General features: G+C 43.1%; 1 protein-coding gene across 3 annotated transcripts in view; it reads left to right on the forward strand.

The window, feature by feature from the left end:
• ncoa2 (nuclear receptor coactivator 2) overlaps positions 1-19,973 on the forward strand; it is a 58,020-nt gene extending 38,047 nt beyond the window's left edge. For 2 of the 3 annotated variants that reach the window (XM_046066619.1, XM_046066628.1), the window contains exons 10-22: positions 74-221; positions 1,596-2,952; positions 8,154-8,352; positions 8,567-8,773; positions 9,529-9,732; positions 10,104-10,233; positions 11,254-11,428; positions 11,547-11,843; positions 12,341-12,418; positions 12,605-13,061; positions 14,459-14,636; positions 15,219-15,423; positions 16,665-19,973. In XM_046066619.1, the coding sequence (XP_045922575.1) occupies positions 74-221; positions 1,596-2,952; positions 8,154-8,352; positions 8,567-8,773; positions 9,529-9,732; positions 10,104-10,233; positions 11,254-11,428; positions 11,547-11,843; positions 12,341-12,418; positions 12,605-13,061; positions 14,459-14,636; positions 15,219-15,423; positions 16,665-16,676 (3,647 nt within the window). In that variant the 3' untranslated portion in view covers positions 16,677-19,973. The remainder of the gene's footprint in view (positions 1-73; positions 222-1,595; positions 2,953-8,153; positions 8,353-8,566; positions 8,774-9,528; positions 9,733-10,103; positions 10,234-11,253; positions 11,429-11,546; positions 11,844-12,340; positions 12,419-12,604; positions 13,062-14,458; positions 14,637-15,218; positions 15,424-16,664) is intronic. The other variant, XM_046066636.1, reaches the window with a different exon arrangement.
• Positions 19,974-20,920: the final 947 nt, after the last annotated feature.

The following is a 20,920-nucleotide window of genomic DNA, read 5'->3' on the forward strand; positions in this document are numbered from 1 at the left end:
GTATACAAGTGAATCATCTACGCAAGAAATGTTGTGTGCACATCTACTCATATAAAAACATGTGTGTCCTCAGTGCTCCGCCACGGCCAGGCATTCAGCCCCATCTACCGTTTCTCCCTCTCTGATGGAACCATCGTGTCAGCCCACACCAAGAGTAAACTGGTGCGCTCGCCCGCCACCAGTGAACCCCAGCTCTACATGTCCCTGCACATTCTTCAGAGGTATGTCTCGCTACCTACACCTGTGTCAGAAAAAGAGAGACAAAACTACAGCATGAACTGGGTTACATGTTTTAGCCTGTTATTGCCCTGCAGCACGACCTGTTGTGTGGATGGGTTAATATGTAAATTCATGCTAGCTAGTGGTCTGGGTCTTAGGGAATAGGGTCACAATAAAATCTGACATATAAAGGTTAGTTAATTAAAAAGGAAATTAAAAACATACTTTTCTACCTTCCCATTTGGTATAAGCACATAATTGTGGTTTTAAACTTGTCTTTATGGTCAGCACAAACACTTGATGCCAAACAGTGGATCACTTCACAAATCTGAGGTAGAACATTCAAGACAATTATGATAAAATCATTTTTCAACACACATGCAGGAGTAAAAGTTTAAATAAAGTTCAGTCCCTTTCCTTTAACAACAATTAAGTGCTAATTTGTTTGTGATTCAATTAATTAAATTGAAACATTGAAAATTTGTTATTGAGAAAAAATAAACTGCAATAATTGTAATTATTGTTTTACTGCCCAAGCCTAGTTTTGTATTTCTGGCTGTATACACTGTGGTGAACTATGTGTTTCTTGTCGTCTGTAGGTTATTACAGCCAAAATTGTGAAATGTGCCTTTAAGAGATACTGTGTTTCCTTGATACAAAAAAACCCATCAACAGACAGCGTGCAGTCTGTCTCGAGTAGGTTAAGCAGTACGTGAATGGATGTCTGTTGCTGAGCTCCTGTTTTTGTTACGCTTCTCAACTCAATGAGTAACGTTTGAAAGATGTGTAGCCTCTGTTTTGACTGAAATATGATAAGACCGTAGCCATACAACTGGGGTTGATAAAGTTGAAGCGTTGTGGAAGTCCCATTACCAGCGTGGCCGTCAGTTTATGTCGTATTTTTCCACCCTCTCCAAGCTCACTTATCTCAACCAAGGAACACAGACACGAATTGTAACAAGGTACATGGTTGTTAAGTAAGGTGGAGTGATAAAAGTGATTCCCAGTCTCTTCCTCACAGTGTGGAATACAGCTTATTCATTTTATTCTGGCATTGGATCAGTACTTGGCATCGAACGATGCCCAAAGCCCAGGTATTGGTATCGGGACTGAAGAAGTCAGATCGGTGCATCACTGGTTTTGACTGTATTTACTCAGTTGCTTCTGAGACTTCTACCACCAGTACAATGTAGATTTACAACAGCAAAATAATCATCAACAATGACCCTTTTACAAAAACAATGTTGCACTTACTCAGGATAATCCCAAACACCTTACAGTGTCCAATTTTCTATATTTTCTACTTTCTATGGAAACATCTTGGTATTGAAAACTGTTAAACTAATCAAATGTACTATCTGTGTTTTTAACTCAAGGGAGCAGACAGTATGTGGAATGGGCCAGGACATGGGTCCTGGCAGTCAGGCCACAGGGATGGCTCCCAAACCCATGAACTCCTCCACTCCCTCCATGACTCCTCCAACCCCAGGCAGTTTGCCGGGTTCGGGGCCTCAAGGCCAAGACACTACCATCAGCAGCAACAGTACGCCTTTTTCCCCTCCAGGCCCTGCTGGCCCCAGAGAGCCAGCAGCCATGGGGGGCCATATGCAGGGCTACCGTTTTGGCTGTCCCCCACCACACAACCACACTGGGGGCATGCAACCGCCACAGCAGGGCCCCAACTGGAGGATGAACAGCCCCTCTCGCGCTAGCCCCAGCCCAGCTGGTGGGCCCCATCCACCTCAACAGAACTCTATGCTGTCACCCAGGCACAGAGGTAGTCCTGGGGGGGCAGGCAGCCCTCGTGTAACAGGCCTGCACTCACCCTCCCCAGTGGGGATGTGTGGTGGAGGGCCTGTAGGTGCAGGTAGTAGTAGCACAACTAGCACCCATGCTAACAGCTACACTAGCAGTTCTTTGTCAGCTCTGCAGGCCCTTAGCGAGTGCCACGGTGTAGGACACGGGCATGGGCCCCCTCATGCACACACACTGGGGTCTCCGGACAGAAAGATAGGCTCCCCAGCTAGTGTCACACCAGGGTCAGGGGTAAACACTCACCTAATGTCAAAACTTGGAGGAGGCAATGGTGCTTCTGGTGGCACAGGAGACTCATTTGGACCTCACACAGAGGTGGGTCAGGGCCCCCCCCAGGGCCAGACAGAGAGCAACCTAGCTGAGCCTAAGGAGGAGAGGGAAGGGCCCTCCGAGGGCCACGATGCTCACAACCGCCTTCATGACAACAAGGGCCACACCAAGCTACTGCAACTGCTCACCACCAAGCCAGAACCTCTGGAAACACCCCTGTCTCCTGGCGCAGGAGGTGAGGGCAAGGACCAGGCTGGTACAGGGATCCGGGGTGGCCACAATGGAGGGAACACTCATGCCACATCCCTTAAAGAAAAACACAAGATCCTCCACCAACTGCTTCAGAACAGTACATCCCCTGTGGACCTGGCTAAACTCACTGCAGAGGCCACAGGCAAAGAGCTGGGCCAAGACCAAACCCAGGGTGCTGGTAGTACAGCTTCTGGGGGAGAAATTGCACCCAAGCAGGAGCCCTTGAGCCCTAAGAAGAAAGACAATGCCCTACTACGCTACCTACTGGATAAGGATGATACTGTACTGAAGGACAAGGTCCCTAAGCTGGAGCCTGGGGAAGTGAAGGTCGAAGGGGGCAAACACCCCCTTGTCAAGGCTGAGAAACAGGACGCAGGATACGACCGGGCTGAACAGGTCAGTATTTACAAAATTTTTATGCCACCTCGTGTGCACATTAAAAGGAACTTATTGTTGTTTTTGTGTATTGGTGTTAGAAACATTTTGTCTCCCTGTTTGGAAAATGGCTTGTTACATTTCCATCTTTGAAATGATAAAAGATTTAGAGCTGCCCTTAAACTGATTTTGTAACCTCCTTCTCTTCAGCCTGTTTGCAAAGACCAAAACTTTTTTTGCCCTGCACTGCTCCACTTGCCTCCCCTCTCTGTCTGATCGTTAATCTGGGTTAGGTAGCAGATGTTGGCTCCTCCAAGTCCCATGTCCACACAGGATGCTACAGCTACACACACAGACAGTCTGGTAGTGTAGAGGTTAGACAGACATTTGTGGCATATATATTTATATATATATAATTATAGTCACGTTCAGATTTAAGTTTTTGTCCTATAGTGTCGGAAGTTTTTTTTTATTTTTTATTCACACATCTAAACACATCTGGTCCTTTCACTGCCTATGTGTTGGCAGTACAAACTGAAGGGAGCTCTCCGCCAGCTTCAAACAACTGTGACATTTGGAAGGAGCCCCTGTGGTTCTCCAGCCATTTGATCCTGGTTGCGTTTGGCCAGAATCCTCTGCTTAGGTCAGGCCTGGCGTTGAGCGAGAGAGAGAAGTGTAGGAAAGAGTAAAGGGGAGTAAGGAAGTACTGTTGCTGATAAAACTCAACATTTCTGTGTAGCAGAGGCTTCAGCCTGCTGATTCTCTAATGCAGGAAAGAAACAAGTGTTTGTTGAGACCCATAACCTTTATACAAAGGAAACCTGTGCACGACTCGCTCTACTAAACACACGTTAAGACATGAGTCTAGCAAATGTAGTTATATCACACACATCACTGCTAAACCACAGAATTGCATAGAATTACACAAAATGACATGAATCATCTTGCACGCTTTGCTTCTTTCATTACCTCCCTCTTCTTAAACCAGTCATTAGTCTAGGTGACATCCATACCATTTAAATGTCAACAACAATATGGTCATCCTTGTTCATCCATTATCCTAACAACTCTTGATCCTGGTCTGGAGAAACTTGCAGAGAGGTTGGCAGGTTTAACCAGAGTCAGTGTGTTTGTTTTAAAGGGTCGCACATATCTGAAGAAACTGTGGTTTTCCCATGCAGACAAAAGAGGCAGTGGTACAGAATGTCAGCTAGCTAAGCACGCTAGCTCTGTATGTGTGCAGTATGTGCTCGGGTACATAAGAAGAATAGGAAACGGTGATTTGGATGGATAATAAAAGCTGCTGTTGAACTGAACAAAGAAGGAGAGATGAGAGAGGTGTAGATACCCCCAGGAGAGCCCAGCCTCGGCAGGCAGAGTGAAAATGATGAGCCATATGCTCCTGCATGTCCTCTCTGCTACCATGGAGATAGAGGGGAGAGGGAGTGGTGTGTTTGTAGAACAAGCTACGTACCAGAAACAATAGAGGGAAATGGAAATTGGGATAAATAGGGTCTTAATATTTACGTCTTGCTACTGAAGGTTTTGTTTTCTATAAGTGGACAATGTACTACACATAACAAAATTAAATTGGTTAATATATGCCTTGTGTTGACAGTACAAATGATATGATGGTGATTAAAGCCCTCGTAGCTTGATGGTGACAGCTCATTCTGGCTTAACAGATTTCACTGTCTGAGCTTTCCAACCCAGAAAAAGGGGCATTAGACATGATCGAAGCCACGACTTCATTAGAGCCATTACATGTCTGTGAGTGTGTTTCGGTTCTTTACTAGTGAAAGCTGACTGTACTAGTTAAAAGTCCACTCATTCTTCTCTTAACTCACCTCGCCCTCTGTTTTCTCCGCTGTCTCGTCCTCCCTCTGCCTCCTCCTTATGATTGTTTGAGGGCTGAATAATTCATGGCTTGAGCAGAGCTAAGTGAGAAATCAGAGCAGAGCTCAGTGGTAGTGGCTTAGCTGTTAGCTGAAGGAAGTATAGGTATGGTCATCTAGTCCCGTGGCCCTACGGGAGGCAGGATTATCTGTGTGTTTGATTTGTTCGTGTTCCCAAACAGCGTTGTGTAAACTCACTGTCTACTGAGGCTGAATAAACCTGTTTCTACTACATGCATGTAATTAATTTAGTTCATGTTTCAGTTTCTCTTTATACTACAACGTATTATGGCATGACAGTAAACGCATTCTTCATTATCACATCAGTTAAATCTGTCACATTAAGTGAATATTTATCTGTAATTATAGAGTACACTCTGGTCCTTTTGGTAAGTTGTTTGTCAAAAACTGTGGAGCCAGTAATCCTCTGAAACATAAGAAAGGGAGATTTAATATTTTTTTTAATAATTGCTCCTCCATTACTTGAAGAGTAGGCGCTGCCATCAGAAAAGAGAATTTTATACAGGTGAAAATGTAAAAATCTGATTTCTTGGAATACTACTTTATCACCAGTCCTGGATTAAAACATAACCATTCAGTATGTTGCAACCTAACACCGACTTCCCCTTTTTGATGGCACTTTTTCTCTTTCAAAGCCCCAAAATATCGAGAACAAACCAGTTAGTACAAATAATGTTAAATGATGTATTGAGATTCATCTCATAATAAATACCAGCAACAACGATGGAACAAGAAGTACTCTCTAGTGACACTCCCAAACACTGCAGCTAACCTTCAAATTTTGCGGTACGTAAGGATTGCAATTAATGTTGCAGCCATCCTTGTGACTTTCAGAATTGCCATTTCAGCTCTTTCAGAAAGTGTGGTAGATTTTTGCCAAGTTGTTTTTGTTAAATTCCTTTTGTATTTTTAGCTGACAAAAGGCCAACACGATTCTTGGGTGAAATTACTTTTCCTTTTGCCTTACTTGACAGTGGCAGTTCTGCTTTACCCACCCTGTTTCTCAGTTCCCTTTCTTATGAAAAGGCATAGGATCGGTCAGAGAGGCATATGGTCCGACTGACCTTAAGTGCACATTGACATTAGGGCACATACTGTACTTGAAATTGGGATCAGGAAGTGGATCACATAATAATGATTACAACTCGCTCATTTACAGATGTGATCGTTTAAGTCCCAGATGATTCAAATCAAATGTTAAAGAGTACACATTAGGCAGAGCCCCGCTGCCGCCCTGCTGTGACAAAGTTGGCCTTCGCTTTTTCTAAGCACACTGTGATGTGTACCAGTGTACAGTGTATCAGTGAGTCAACGCGTTGTCAAAGTACATGAAAGTGGGCCCATTAGAAGTGCTGCTGATAATTGTATCTGTATTTAAGTAACTACAATTGAAGAGGATTAAGTAACATTTTCACTATTTTTTTTTCAACTAGGTAAGAGATTCTTGTATGTCTGTTGGGTGTGTGGGGATAAACAAAGAGAGAGTGCCTGAATTGAACATACATCTACCCTTAAACAAACTGCATCTTGTACTGTACAGTATGCCTTCTGACGTGAAGTACTTTAATAGTGATCTGTATATAGGACATGGCTTGAGACAAAATATTTAATGGTTATTTGGCCTTACACATCTCTCGCTTTTTTAACCAAATACAGTATACCAGCCTGCGATGCGGAAAAGAAGGGCATGGATTGCACTACATGTGCTGACATGCATTGACAGAAGAGAGTAACCGGGATTGATAGAAATGGGACCCATTAAGGGTAAAAGCAAGTAGAGAAGACGACAGAATAGAAAGTGGGAGGAGAGAGAATTGTAGAGGAGGAGGAGGAGGAGGAAAAGAGCAAACTGAGAGTACAGGAGCATTACATCATTCCTGACCTCATTAGGGCTTTTCTCTCTCCCACCACCGCCACCCCCCACCCCTTCACTCTGCTACTCTCTCTAGCTCTCCCACATATCCTGTATGCTTGTCTGCTGCTTAGAGTGATCAGCAGTGTGTCTGCTGCTGTGTATATGGAGATGATTTTATAACAGAATCTTGGGAGATGGAGTAGCAAAAGGTCTTAAATGACATTAAAAAATATGTAGGTTTTAGTCCTTGGCCACTAAAGACGGCCGTTCTCTTAGGCATTTTTGGCGGCTTTGTAATCTTCAATAGCATTAACATGCCTAACCGATATATGTCGTTGTGCAGGACATTGAAGTACATGGGAACAGTGGCTGGTGTGCTGTTTTCCTGCCATACAGTATGTCACGATCAGGAGCTATCAGTGATTCCATGTGTGCTGCACTCTTGTGGGCAGCTACAGCCAGTGCAACTTATTTATCTAAAGTCCCTCAGGTCCCTCTAGGAAGCACTACTGACGTTTCTGTTCAATTTTGATCCTAACCCACATTTTTTTGTCTAAATTCAATACAATAATGCTGCTATTAATGTTGCCTTTTATAAAGATAATAATGTTTGAAATTGTATCAGTTTGGTGTTGTATTCGACTGCATTATCTAGGTGTTCCCACTATTTTGTCCACCTCTTGTGTGTCAGAGAGAGAAAGAGAAATACAGAGGAGACGGTGCTTGTGTCCTAAAACAAAAACAACTGTTTCCAAGACAGTAATCTTTTCATTCTTCAGTTCAGCAAGTGAATCCAGATCACAGCATGGCCTTGTCTTTGTTTAAGATAGTTGTGTGAAAACTAAACAAAAACTGTCCAGATAGTCCAAAGCCCAGCTGCGAATGAATGTAGCCTTGGGCTGTACTGGGCAGGCTCAGTCCAGCTGTTTGCAGTAGGGGGGCAGAGAGCAGTTAAAGCTTTGGCACCAATCAAACTCCTGTCGCCTCATGCTGCTCTCCCGTGTTACTCAGCAGAAAGCAGCATCAGTAGCCACATCTTTTCTGTCTTTTCTTTCTCAATGCGGACAAAAGTAAATAAATTGATATAGCATATGTGCTGATAAATTGTAGACTTTTAAAAAGACTTCAGTTTGAGAACACCAGAAAGTAAGTGAAGAGTAGTATGTGTCTGATAAGCTAAGTCAAAGAAAAGTGTGGCCTAGATTTGATGCAAAGTGGTCCATTTTATCCCGGGGTAACTGCTGTAATATAAACAAGGCCAGGCCTGCTGTTTCCATCTCCCAGATAAAGACTCCAAGTGTTTACAGACCAAGTGTGCTCTCAGTAAATGTGTATGCCTGTCACATGTATATTTGTGCGTCTGCAGGTGATGCAGCAATTGGTTTCTAAGTGGTTCATCTGTTTCTGGTTTTCACGCTTTCCCTTTTTCTGCCTCTCTCTGGCCTCGCCAGTCGTCAGAGCTGGATGACATCCTGAACGACCTGCAGAATGCTCAGCCGCAGCTCTTCTGTGAGCCGCGGCCTGTTTCGCTGCCCAGTCCCATGGACAAACAAAACATCATCAATGACATCCTGCAGATGTCCGAGACCAATCCTGGCATGGCAGCGCAGCAGCAACACAGGGGCATCGGGACTGGCATGGGCCCAACGAGTGAGTCCCATGCTTGCAAAGAAGTTCACACAAGGGTTACCCCCTCACAGTAGACCACATGATATTAAAACTTTACAGTGTTCAGAAAATACTCCCATCATGAGTGTAATAATATAAAGTTCTAAATACATAACAATCAAATCATTTGAACTTTTTTATTTATTTAGTTTTCCCTCGTCACATATTTGGCTAAAACTCTTATTCCTGTCTTCAGACTTTGGAGGTGTCCGACCAGGCCAGCCAGGCAGGGGTCTGCCTGTGAGGAGCGTGTCTCTAGACATGAATGTGTCACCCCAGAATCCCTCATTACAATACCCCATAAGGGCCACCAGCCCGTACACTCTCATACAGCAGCAACAGCAGCAAGGCATGGTGGGAAGTCACGGCATGATGACTAACCAGGCCAGTATGGTCAACACAGGTGGGTGTGACAGTTATGCATATATGTGTCTGTTTCCAATAATGATTCCATCTTTGATTTAGTTCTGTACATTAAATGGGAATGACCAGCCCACAGAGTGACAGACTTCTTTATAGGTGTGGTCTGATACAGTGTCCTGGACATAGTCACAAAATGTCTATAAGTTTACATAAACATCAAGGTTACTAAAATACAGAAATCTCTTTTAGTTGATGTGTGTTGTCTCACATTCAAGAAAAGAGCTAGAGTAGAGTAGGCATTGAACTAAAAGCACTAATGATTAGAAATTTAATTAATTTGAACTAGTATCATAGTAGTTTAATGGCCTTTTTTCAGTTTGGGCTATTACAACTCATTATGTCAGGTTTTTGTGTGATTTCAACCTGGCAATGTCACAATAAAACCAGTGGATGAAGCGAAATTGCATTATTTTGTTAAGTTGTTGCTGCTTTCCAAATTCTGAGGAAAGACCTTTTTCCCCCTATCTGTGTCGCTTTCAGCCACTGACATATCATGTTACGGCGCAGTGACTCACTTCCTGTGACAGGAAATGTTCAGTCACCCACGCTGGCACAAAGTTTCTCTCAATGTCACTCCCACATATTAGCAGTCCTCAAACATCCCCCAGTATTACATAGGTGGTGTTTCCCCTTATATTATACCATTGCATCATGGGGACAGAGGATATCCACTGAAGTCCAGTCTGAGATACTGCTCACTCTTTCTCATCTCCTTATGTGTGTTTGCTCCTTTAGGACTAATGGCTCCAGGTGGTCCACGGCCGGGCATGCAGCAGCAGGAGGGCTGGGTGGGTTCCGCTTCTGCCCCTCCTCTGGGAGCGCCCGGTCCTGGTCAGCAAGGTGCCATGCAGGGCAGGATGGTGCCAAACATTACTCCCATGAGGCCCAACAGCCAACAAGGGCCCCGACAGATGCTCCAATCCCCAATGATGGCTAATGGTGAGAGCTCAATACACCCTAAAAAGAGGAGTAGAATTAGATGATGAAAGCACCTGCATTGTATATTGTAGTAGTGTAATATGGTGTAGGGGGACTGGTGAGGGGCAGAGGAAAAGAACTCACCTACAGTATAATGTTATTGCTGCTGAGAGTTAAAGGTTGCCACCCAGTGGCCAACCATAGTACAGCAACAAGAAATTTATGTGATATGAAAGGCAGTGCTGTATGCTGGTTGTTCTGGGTTTAAGAGAATATTGATCATTATTTAGGGTGTTATATTGTTTTCCTCATGATAACCGAAATTCAGAATTGACTGTAGACAGCAGTGTACAACCATGGCTTAATATGTTTTTGTTTCTTTCTATATTTAGCCCAACCTGATATGGATATTGGTATGGCCGGCCACCATTTCTCCCAACAACAGGCTCCACCCAACCAGACAGCCCCCTGGCCAGACAGCATGATGCCAATTGAGCAGACAGCTTTTGTAAACCAGACCAGGTAAGCTTCTTACTTGAAAATTACGATTACATGTTATTAATAGTGCAAAACTAACTAATTTTGACCATTGCATGTCACTAACGATATTAATTGAAGGGTTCATTTAAATGTGTCTAGCACTAGCAATGAATTACTTAGTGCGTACTATTTTAACAGAGAAAGCAGAGTTCTTCTACTTGCAGGGCCATGCCATCAGTGCCTACATTTAAGATGCATTGCACGCAAGCTTCTGACGCCCACGCCCATCCAGCAGGCCACAGCAGCTCTGAGCCATCTAGCCGCTGGGTGCTAATCAAAGTTACACAACAGTGCCATCAGGGCATGTCTATCAAGTCCATTTACATACAGCAGCAACACACACGCACACACTGGCTGAACGGGCTACCGTATAACAACAGCGATAATAGCACTGCTGTATGACGTTCCACAAAAATCAACATGACAAAACCGTTACCGGTATCCAACCTACTACTCTCGTTATTTAGTTTGCTTCAACTTTTGCTGAACTTTTTTGCGAAACGTTAACACAGTTTCTCTCGACTGCCCCTCAGTAGTACAACATTAGCCTTGAATAAATACGTCAGCCAAATGTAATGTAGCATGTATCCTTGTCCATAATATTCCCTGCACTCATGTTTTGGGATGATATTTTTGCTGTTGGAAATGTAGCTAGTTTTGCAATACAAGCGAAGAGAGCAGCATCTAGAGCATGCTCCCTGGCTACACAGAGGTGGAAGTTGGAAATCCAAGCTGAAGTAGCCTGTTGTTCTTCTGTATCACCAACTACAGCATGTACTGAGGAATTCATGGCATCAGTTAACTGCATTTACCTTCAATACTTATTGAACATCCACATAAAAAGTGCCACATTGTCCCTTTTAAGATTAAGATTTCTCTTCTCATAAGACTTCCTTATATCAGTATTTTTGTTGTTAGAGTTTAAGAGTTTGTTATATAGTGGACAAAATGTTCTCATTGAGAAAATATATTAAGCACCTTCTCTGTCTCTTCTTTTCCCAGGCCGGTGCACTCAGCGCCCCAGGATGATCTGCTGTGTAGTACAGGGCTCAGCTCTGGTGATGGCAGTGGAGTAGACGAGGGCGCCCTAATGTCCCAGCTGTACACTGCACTAAAAGATTTTGATGGCCTGGAGGAGATTGATCGTGCTCTGGGGATCCCTGCTCTGGTAGAACAGGTTTGATCCGTCCTTCCTAACCTACATCGTCACATTTATTTTTATAGGTTTTTAGAGACTTTTTATTTAAAATTTTTTAGGCTCTAAATTTTTCATCTGTTTCTGTGGTCTGTTTCAGAGCCAATCACTGGACCCAGAACAGTTCCCCCAGGACCCCTCCATGATGTTAGACCAAAAGCCCCCCATATACACCCAGCAATTTGGTCCCCCAACATCCCACATGGCCCAAAGGGGCTACCCTGGTGCCCCTATGCAGGAGCAAGGCTTCCACCCAATGCCTGGCCAGATGGGTCCACGGCCAGGTTACCCCATGATGAGGATGCAGGCCCGGCCTGGTCTCAGGCCGGCTGGTGTCGTCCCCAACCAGCCCAACACACTACGGCTGCAGCTCCAGCACCGGCTGCAGTCACAGCAGGTACACGTACATCTAAGCTGTTCTGACACTGTCCATTGATTTAGTCTTTGTGATGTAACCATGCTGTTTGATCAGCAGCGGTGTGATTGAACATGCAGATGGGAGTTGTGTAATTATCCTTGAGGTTGACATTTTGGCAGGTCTTCTGTGCACACAAGGAATAATTGGGACATTTAGGTATACCTGCCACCTGCTGGTCTTTCACGGCATTTACTGGAATAAACATTATGTTGCACTTATGTGCCATGGGGAAAAAGTGAATTAGATCCATTAATGGTATCATTATTTTTATTAAATCTTTGTAATATGATCTCCATACAAATTGTCTCCTGTAGGATACTTATTGTTGGTATAGTGTGTAAACTTTACCTGTTGACTAGCTGGAAGTAATTGGTATGTTTGGGTATTTTTGTAGGAATTAAGGATTTGAACGATATTTCAGTTCATCAGAGGATGGTGTTTATCTAAACCTCTTCTTCTGTCTTTAATCCCACCAGAACCGTCAGCCAATGCTGACTCAGATGAGCAGTGTGTCAAATGTGAACCTACCTCTTAGATCCAATGCTCCAAACCAGGTAGGTCACCACTGCCATCACACAACACAGACATGCTGGCATAACTGTAGGCAATGTTTAGTTTTTTATTGACTTTTTGTTGTATATGTTGCAGAGGCACAATTAGACTTTCTTAACGTAGATCTATGTCGCACTTTCTTTTTTGCACTCCTCTATTCTTACACATGATTCCCCTTCCACTTCCAGGGGACCATCAATGCTCAGATGTTGGCACAGCGTCAGCGGGAGCTGCTGAGTAATCACCTGAGACAGAGGCAGCAGCAGGCCCAGCAGGTCCAGCAGCAAAGGAGCCTGGCCATGAGGGCCCAGGGCCTCAACCTGCCTCCCAGCATGGCCGGCGGAGGCATGAGTAACCCCCGGATCCCCCAGGCCAACCCCCAGCAGTTCCCATACCCACCCAGCTACGGTACCAGTACAGGCCTGGCCTCGCCACCTCCCTCTACCAGCCCCTTCTCCTCCCCTCTCTCCCCCAGCCTGCCCTCTCTCCCTCCCAACCCCCAGCTCCACCTGCATGGTACCTCCTCCTCTTCCTCCACCACCTCCTCACAGATGATGATGGGAAACACAAACATGATGGGCGGACAATACGGGGCCGTACTCAGCCCCCAAATGCAGCACAGTGCCTTTCAGTTTCCCAACTCAGGTACTGCTCCCACAACCCAGCCCTACCACACACTTAACCCTAAAACCTGTGTGTGTCTGTGTGTCTGTGTGTGCGCGTGCGCCATTGTGTCTCTGCGTCAACGTGACTCCAGTTGCACAGCGTCACTTGCTCTTTAGTTGTGGCTATCATCTGATTTGTAATGTAACACACTGATGACTCTATCATCAGCAGCCAGTGAATGATCCAAATCATACTGCATATGTTACTCTTCAATTTTACAACAAATGAGTTGTTTTCAGGAAGTGTGATCATATCAAGGGGGTAAGCCAGAGATCGGACCGTGAAGCCGACCAAAGCCTGCATGGAGGGTTCCATGTAGGCCCAAAAAAGACGTCAAAACCCTGTGACATCCCGTTGCACATGAGAGATGTAACCGTATTGCTTAGATTCTAAACTCTCTGCAATCTAAAAAAAAAAACTATACAGCGATCAGTGACGCTGCATTGGTGTTTGACAGGTGAACCTCGTAGGTGGGCTGATTAATCAGTGATGATCCGAGTCAGACAAACACACTGAGCCATGAGACTTTTGTTCCCGCAGCTACCAGAATTACGGTGTTTCTGCCATTGTTCTACATCATTAAACTACAGTTATGATGCACGATCATGCGCAGTAGACGCTGATGCCAACAGGAAGTAGCCCTGTAGTAGTATTTTATTGGTCCAAAACTGCCTTCACTGCTCTCATTCAAATCAGCGGGGTGGCTTCGTCCAGTAATATACTGTCTGTGGATCATATACACTCATTTCTGTGCACTGTCCAAAATGGTGTCCTGGCTGTACACTCTTGCACCACCAGAGGGCACCAGGAACATAATCGAAGCTTAACTCATGACACACACTGACACCTGACTCCTAAGATTGTGAGCAGGCAGAGCAGTAATCAAGGCTGTACCTGTCCGTCTGACAGCATGGCGTGTAATCTGGGCATAATCTGATAATCTAGTGTAATACTGATTTGTATAATGACATGTTTGAACTATCCTTCACTCCTTAATCTGATTCTGGCCTGTGGGTTTGTACAGAGCGATAACTTACACTAGACATTACTTCTCTTTTTCCCCTTTTTCCTAAACCATCTCCTTAATCCCATTCCCATTATTCCTAGTTAATTGCCTGTTCACCGCTTACATGCATGTAGGAAATATTGTCAAAATATGTCAGTTATCCTGAATGCAGACTGGAACGGGCATTCTTCAGTCATACTAATAATCATGCTTGCTCAGTCGCTCATTCCCTGCCAGAACGTTCGTCTTCACATGGCATGATAGCTTAAATAACGTGGATTGCTTACATTTGCTCCAGTCAGTACATTGGTTTGCAGTTGCGTCTCTGCAGGTCCAGTCTGGTTGACCTGTCTTGATGCGTCCACCACAGGTATGAGCCAACAGGGAGACGGAGGCTTTGGAGGTCCCGGCACACCACAGAGCCCCCTGCTTTCTCCCCGCATGGCCCACACTCAGTCCCCAATGATGCAGCAGGGCCAAGGAAACACTGCTTTCCAGGGCTCCCCTGACATGAACGGCTGGCCACAGGGCAACATGGGAGGCAACAGGTAAAGATGGATAGAACTTACTCCCAAATAAACCCTAAGTGTCTGATTTACACCCTTAGATTCACTTTTCAAGGATATCAATATATCTTATGTCCATTGCAGATAAATGTCCATATAATGTATCTTTTTAGAAATCACAGAAAGAATGATGTTCCCTATAACTTCAGAAGTTGCCTAAGAATCATCATGATGTTCGTTCATTCAGTCTGTCCATGGATACAGTGAAAACAGGAACTGCTAATTTGACATATCTTTAACCGTACAAATTTGCCAAAATATAAACCAAGATAGGCAAAAGAGAGAAATAAAGGACTGATGACTGCAGATTACTCATTGCATCCTTATAATTCCTGTTTACATCCCTCAGCAGGTTCAAGCAGTGACAGCACGGGTGGTTCAAGAAATTGTTATACATGCTGTTTGGAAAACATCAAACTTTAAATAATGCTAAAGAACTGTTCAATCTGTTCATCCAAACATGTACTTTTCTAAGAGCTTCTAAAGAAACATTTCTGCTCCCAATGGAGAATGAGCTGGCCCATCTTGATCAGCTTGTTTGCTTTTCCTCCCCTCTCCCCCCAGTATGTTCTCACAGCAGCAGGCATCGCCGCAGTTCACCCAGCAGAATAACAGCAACATGTACAACGGCAATGGCATGAACCTCAACAACGTCTCCATGGCCACCAACATGGCAACCAGCAGCATGGGCCAGATGGCCGGACAGATGAGTGTCACGTCCATGGCCTCAGGGCCCTCCCCCGGCTTGCCCTCCATGGGGCAAGAACAGGTAAAAATACCAGGCCAATCCTGAGACATTCATTCTCTAAATGGGATAAAAATGAAGATTCTTTTGGAACTGGTGGGTCGAGAATTATCCAAAATGTAGCACTGGAGAAATAGCTTTCTGTTTTCAAGTGTTCAGTTAACCATCGTTAAAAATGGCCAGACCAAATTAGAGGTTTTTGAGTGGCCCAGTAATCTCCTCAGGGTGTCCTTTTACATTAGCCCCTTGCAGGAATATAAGGCAGACACACGAGAGTTTAAGCCTTAGAGGTTAACAAATTGGACCCCTTACCGTTTTACACAGTAATCGGGGGACCAAGAAAAACTAAAAGCTTCATCTTTCTTTCTCTGCACTCCAGGCTGCTTATCTACGTGTTTGTCTTATCGTAAGACCCTAAGTGTTTGGGTACACTTATTGAACAGCCATGCTGGTGAATAATTTACTCAGTAGTTTACGTAACTCCTCTAGCTTGAGTTCTGATGCTTCACTTGAACTTAGAGGACAATGATGTAATAAGCAGTGGGCACTTTAGAGCCAGACCATTTAGACTATATAGATGTTACTGTATGATGTTCAAAGGCTGGCCTGTCTGGACTTAAGACTAATCAGCCCTTTAACATGGAAACCTCAGATCTGTCAAAGCTGCACACCCTCTACACACATACACGAGCAGGATAAAATTTGATTTGGAAAGATGACAGCTCAGTCTTTCTCTCGCACGTAGACAACTGACCTCACTCACTGAAAATTCAGGTAAACGGACAAATATTTACACTTTATCAGCGCCCCATTTCTGGTGATTATTTAATGTCATCCAAGTTAATCCCTCTTCCTTTGTCTCCCTGGTATTGTTAGCTTGGTATGTGGAATGCACTGTTGTTGTCCATGATGCTTTTAAGCCCAATAAAGCGCCATGAATATTTAACCAAGGTGCTGCTGTTTGATTGTCTGCACTTCAGACTGTTGCAGCATACCAGTGTATCTGTCACTTGATTTATCCTCCTTTCAGGATTATAGAAATATATTGGCACTTAGATAATTTCAATTATTTACCCTTTGGCCATTAGTGCAGGCTTTTGTGATTTACTGTCTGTTGGTGTGTTCCAAGATGGTTTCTAATTGTTTATAGTCTTTTGCACATATGGCTGATTTGCTCCAGACAGGTTCAGGTTCTGCAAGTTCAAGTTAACCATTCACTCGTGCTGTTGGATTGCTTGTTTATTAAATGCGTTGTTTCTCTGCAGAAATACTGTTGACCCTCATGGAGGTCTGAACCTGAACCTCAGTGATCAGCTGGTGCAAGGAGCACGTCGGCCCTTTAAAAATTGTATAAACATGTAACCATCCGACTGCCCTTTGAACCAGCCGAGGCCGTGCCCTGACCCAGTCTCCCCAGCCCAGGTTTGCCGTCCGTCCCGGCTGGGCCTCTTCAGCAGCCCCGGAGGAGCCCGGCCCCGAACGGACACAAGGAGTGTGTGAAGAGGGCTGGGGAAGGATTGTGGATCTCTGTCCAACATGCCTAACCCTCCTGGAGGAGAGCCTTGAGATGAGCCAGTCTGTCTGCCTGTCCAGCTGCATTCACCGTTGTGTGACTTACTGTAGGCCTCCCGGAGGGGGACATTGACCTAAGGGGGCAGCAGTGGGTGGGATCTCTTGTTCTGATGAATGTATTCCTCTCAGTGGACAGCGGCCATTTACAATCTCATCTCAAAAAAAGACGTACACTGATTTTTCTTTTGTGTCCTACCTTTCTCATACATTTGTGACATTTCCACAAAGACTCCAAGTTATGTTCAAATTTATGGATGGAGCTCAAACACTTAGCCGGATTTGCCTTTTTGCTGTTCTTTATTTTATTATTATTTTAGTTGTTGTTGTTTTCTTGTTTTTGTTTTCTTGCTAAGATGTAGAAAGAAGATATGGTTGAAAAAAACTGATCTTGAACAACACTGCAGAAGAATGGTTTGAGTGGAATGGTGATTTGTATAATTAGACTAATTTAGTCAAGAGGTTTATATAGTGTATTAAATTAAGTTTTATTTTTCTGTATAGATTCATTTTAATTATTGTTGTTGATTCTTTATCCTAGTAGCAACAAGAAAAAAATATTTCTAAAAGTGTAAAAGAGGCACTTTTTTATAATTTTAACAGTAATGGTTGTATTCTTTCTGAGAAGATTCCTCTATTAACCTGAAAAATGGATTATACTTTGGTCCTGTAGTTTCAGAAGAAGATGTCAAAATCATATATGGTTTTAAAATGAATTACAGAGATTGTACATAACAATAAGTAAAACATTTTCTTTCCTATTTATTTTATTCCTTAGGGTTTGGTTCCCCCGTCTGGTAACAACTGCCTCTTGAGGCAGAGCAGGTTTTTCTTTGTTTGTTTTTTTGTTTGTTTTTGGGAAGTGGAGTGGGAGCCTTCACGTTCTGATGTTCTGGTACGATGCAGACGGGTGGGGGTGGGATATAAGGGTTGTAAGGGGGGTGTGCTGTGTATACAGTGTACAGATTATCGCTTGCTTCTCTGCCTTTAGCATAGAACACCACAACAAAGAAGAAGAAAAAAATTGACAACTTCAATACAGCCATACAATAACTCAAAAAAAAATTAACAGAAGTGTGCTTTCTATGTTGTCTGGAGTGAAAAATGCTTCATTCAAGCTGCTAGGTGCAAACTGTTCTGGTGTGATGTAAACAAGCAATAATGATTACTTGAGACGCTCTTGGGGTTTTATTTGTGTTTTTCTTTTTGTAATTTTTGTACAGTTTCCTGAATAAAAAGGATACCTTTTTGCTCCACGTTTGGATGCAGTATTAAACACAGTTTTTTATTGCAGTTTGTACCAAGAAAGTCTACATCCACACACAGCGTTCCTATTAGATTATGCAGCATTGGCTGAGGCCTGGAGAGGGAAGTAGTTTGTGGTCCCCTTGTTGACACACGCCCTCTCTGCCTCCAGCCAGTCGTCTATAGCAGAGGTCAGAGTTAAGACTGCACGGTTCATGAGACCTGCTCTGACAGACACTTAGCCATATTTTATGACCTCAGGCAGTTAGTTCAACTACAAAGTGTTTAGTAATGACGTGCTATTCTTGTGCCCCAGTAGGGGTTTGGTTTGACCTTCACAAGAACTAAAGCATGTCATCTTCTCTAACCTCAAAAGTACACTTTCCTCAAAAAGCAAAACTTTTTATAACTATTTTAACCCAGGACAGACTTGGAGCAAGCCAAATAATCCTCACCTTTCAATTGGATTTGAAATTCTACCAGCTTTTATTTTCCTAGTGAGAGACGACCTGTTGGTTAGCATGCTTTGAGGCCCACAGAAAACAAGAAATTTATGATGATGTCACTAAACAGGGTCTAATGTAGATGTTGCATCAAACAGGAAAGAATCATTCTGAATGTATTGTCATGCTAAGGATGTGACTGATGGTGTTATTGTCAACGTGGTGTTGTACAGTTACACTATGCTCTTCTCAGCATGTAGGTAGGAATTTTCCCATTGTTGCTTCTTTTTTTTCTTTTTCTTTTTTTTAAACTTATGACGTTGTAAATGAAATTTGAAGCTGTAGCAAGTCAACTTTGGGACAAAGGAAAGTCTGCATTATTGTTTTGGTTGTCATCATTGCAGATGTCCTGCAGTTGTTTTGCTGTAGGCCTACAGGAGATCACACTTTTTTGTTTTGATAAATGCTGTTTTGATTGTATCATACAGTCGTGCAGAAGAAGCCTTTTTGAGCCATTTTAAAGAATGATTCACAGCCCTTTGCAAATTTCCAAAGATTGTCAAGATTTTGAAAAGATACAAAGCCATGTGGTAGCAATGCATTTTATAGCATTTATAATGAGGACAGGTGCAAATAAATGATTTTGCCCCTTTACAAATATCCAGGCTTCGGACCCACTAAACAAATATTTTTTGTCTTTAACTTATGGTTTTGAAGAACTTTAAATGCCCTTTTGTATTGTCTGCCAATTTCTTAGAGCTAAGATGCAACCTTGAAATGCTAAAAACCCTAGCATAATGCCTTAGATTTCGTCCGTTCTCGTTCTTGTACAATACACCGCTGTCTGTATAAATTTGTATAATGACTTATGTACAATATTGAATGGGTGCACCAGTTGGTGGAGACTAGGTCAAAGTTAAACCTGTCCCTCATCATTGCTCTCTGTTCTGTGTTGGGTTGAAGACTCTGTTATTTCATTTCCCCCCCTCAGTGTTTGTATGGAAAAGATTATACATAGGGATATTGAAGCAATATGTAATATACTATATGGACTTTCTGAAGAAAGCCTATTGTGTTTTCCCGAGATTTTTTTTTTCTGCATTGTTCACAGGAATCACACTGTATACCCGCATCCATCTTTGTACCCCTAGTGTGTGTGTGTGCGTGTGTGTGTGTGCGCGCGCGCGTGTGTGTGAGCGTTTTATGCAAAATTAGATATTCAAGAGAACTTAAAAACCACAGTTATGCAAGTTGTGAACTAATATGGCTTCGCTGATGCTATTTGCCTTGTAAATAAAGAATTATGTTATTGCAGTATTTAATCGAGTGACTCATCTTTTATTTGATTGAAAGTGAAGAGCCAAGGTTTGAGCTAAAAAAAACATTTAAGGCCCTCATGTAGGCTACCTTTCATTTTCTTTTCTACATAGCCTATAAAAATGCACGAAGAAGAATTGTGTTTAGCTTTGTAACTGTCAGAAACAACAAGGAAGTGATAGGCCTGATGTTGTCACTGTCGTCGTCTTCTTAAACGAACCAACAGCCTTATCGAAAGTCAATAAAGAACACAATATGCAAATAACCAACTAAATGAGTTTTAACAGAACACTGCATTTTAAGATAATGCATTAGAAATGGCCTATAAAGTTTACCTTAGGCCTACTCAAAAATCACTAGGCCTACAGACTCGCTGCAAATTCCTTCAGAAATATAGGCTACTTTAGCGAGTTTTCGATTTGGTTACAGGTCAGCAGGCTAATGCGAATGGCCTACCCAGGCTACACTAATTGGTATGTAAACTTAATTGTGACAGGATACCTACCTATTTATCTTGTGTTTTAGGGACACATAGGCTACAGCATTTTGTATACCCGCGCTTACTTGCACCGCCCTGTGAGCCTTTAGGCCTACAGGGTGAGGTCCGCTAAAATGGGCCAAATAAGGTTGGAGCTTTATAGCACTCCAAAATTTTACAGCCAATCACAAATACTGATTTTGAATTGTTGTTACAACACTAGTTAACATGTAGTAGTAGTAATATTTTTAATTGGTCTGAGATTTATATAGTCGGTGGGGCACAGCCTGCATGAAGTAGCCTACAGAGAAATCCTATGGAAAATGAGCGTAAATTTCGCTCATCACTAATAAGGGTGATAAGGCAATTATAAATAACCTTACCAACAAAGCGAAATGTTTATGAAAAATGTTTTGCCAGACTCTTTCAAATAGGCTTAGCTCAAATTCGTAAAGAAACTTAGATTTTT

This window comes from Micropterus dolomieu, linkage group LG01 (genome assembly GCF_021292245.1).
Source record: "Micropterus dolomieu isolate WLL.071019.BEF.003 ecotype Adirondacks linkage group LG01, ASM2129224v1, whole genome shotgun sequence".
Lineage (NCBI taxonomy): Eukaryota > Metazoa > Chordata > Actinopteri > Centrarchiformes > Centrarchidae > Micropterus > Micropterus dolomieu.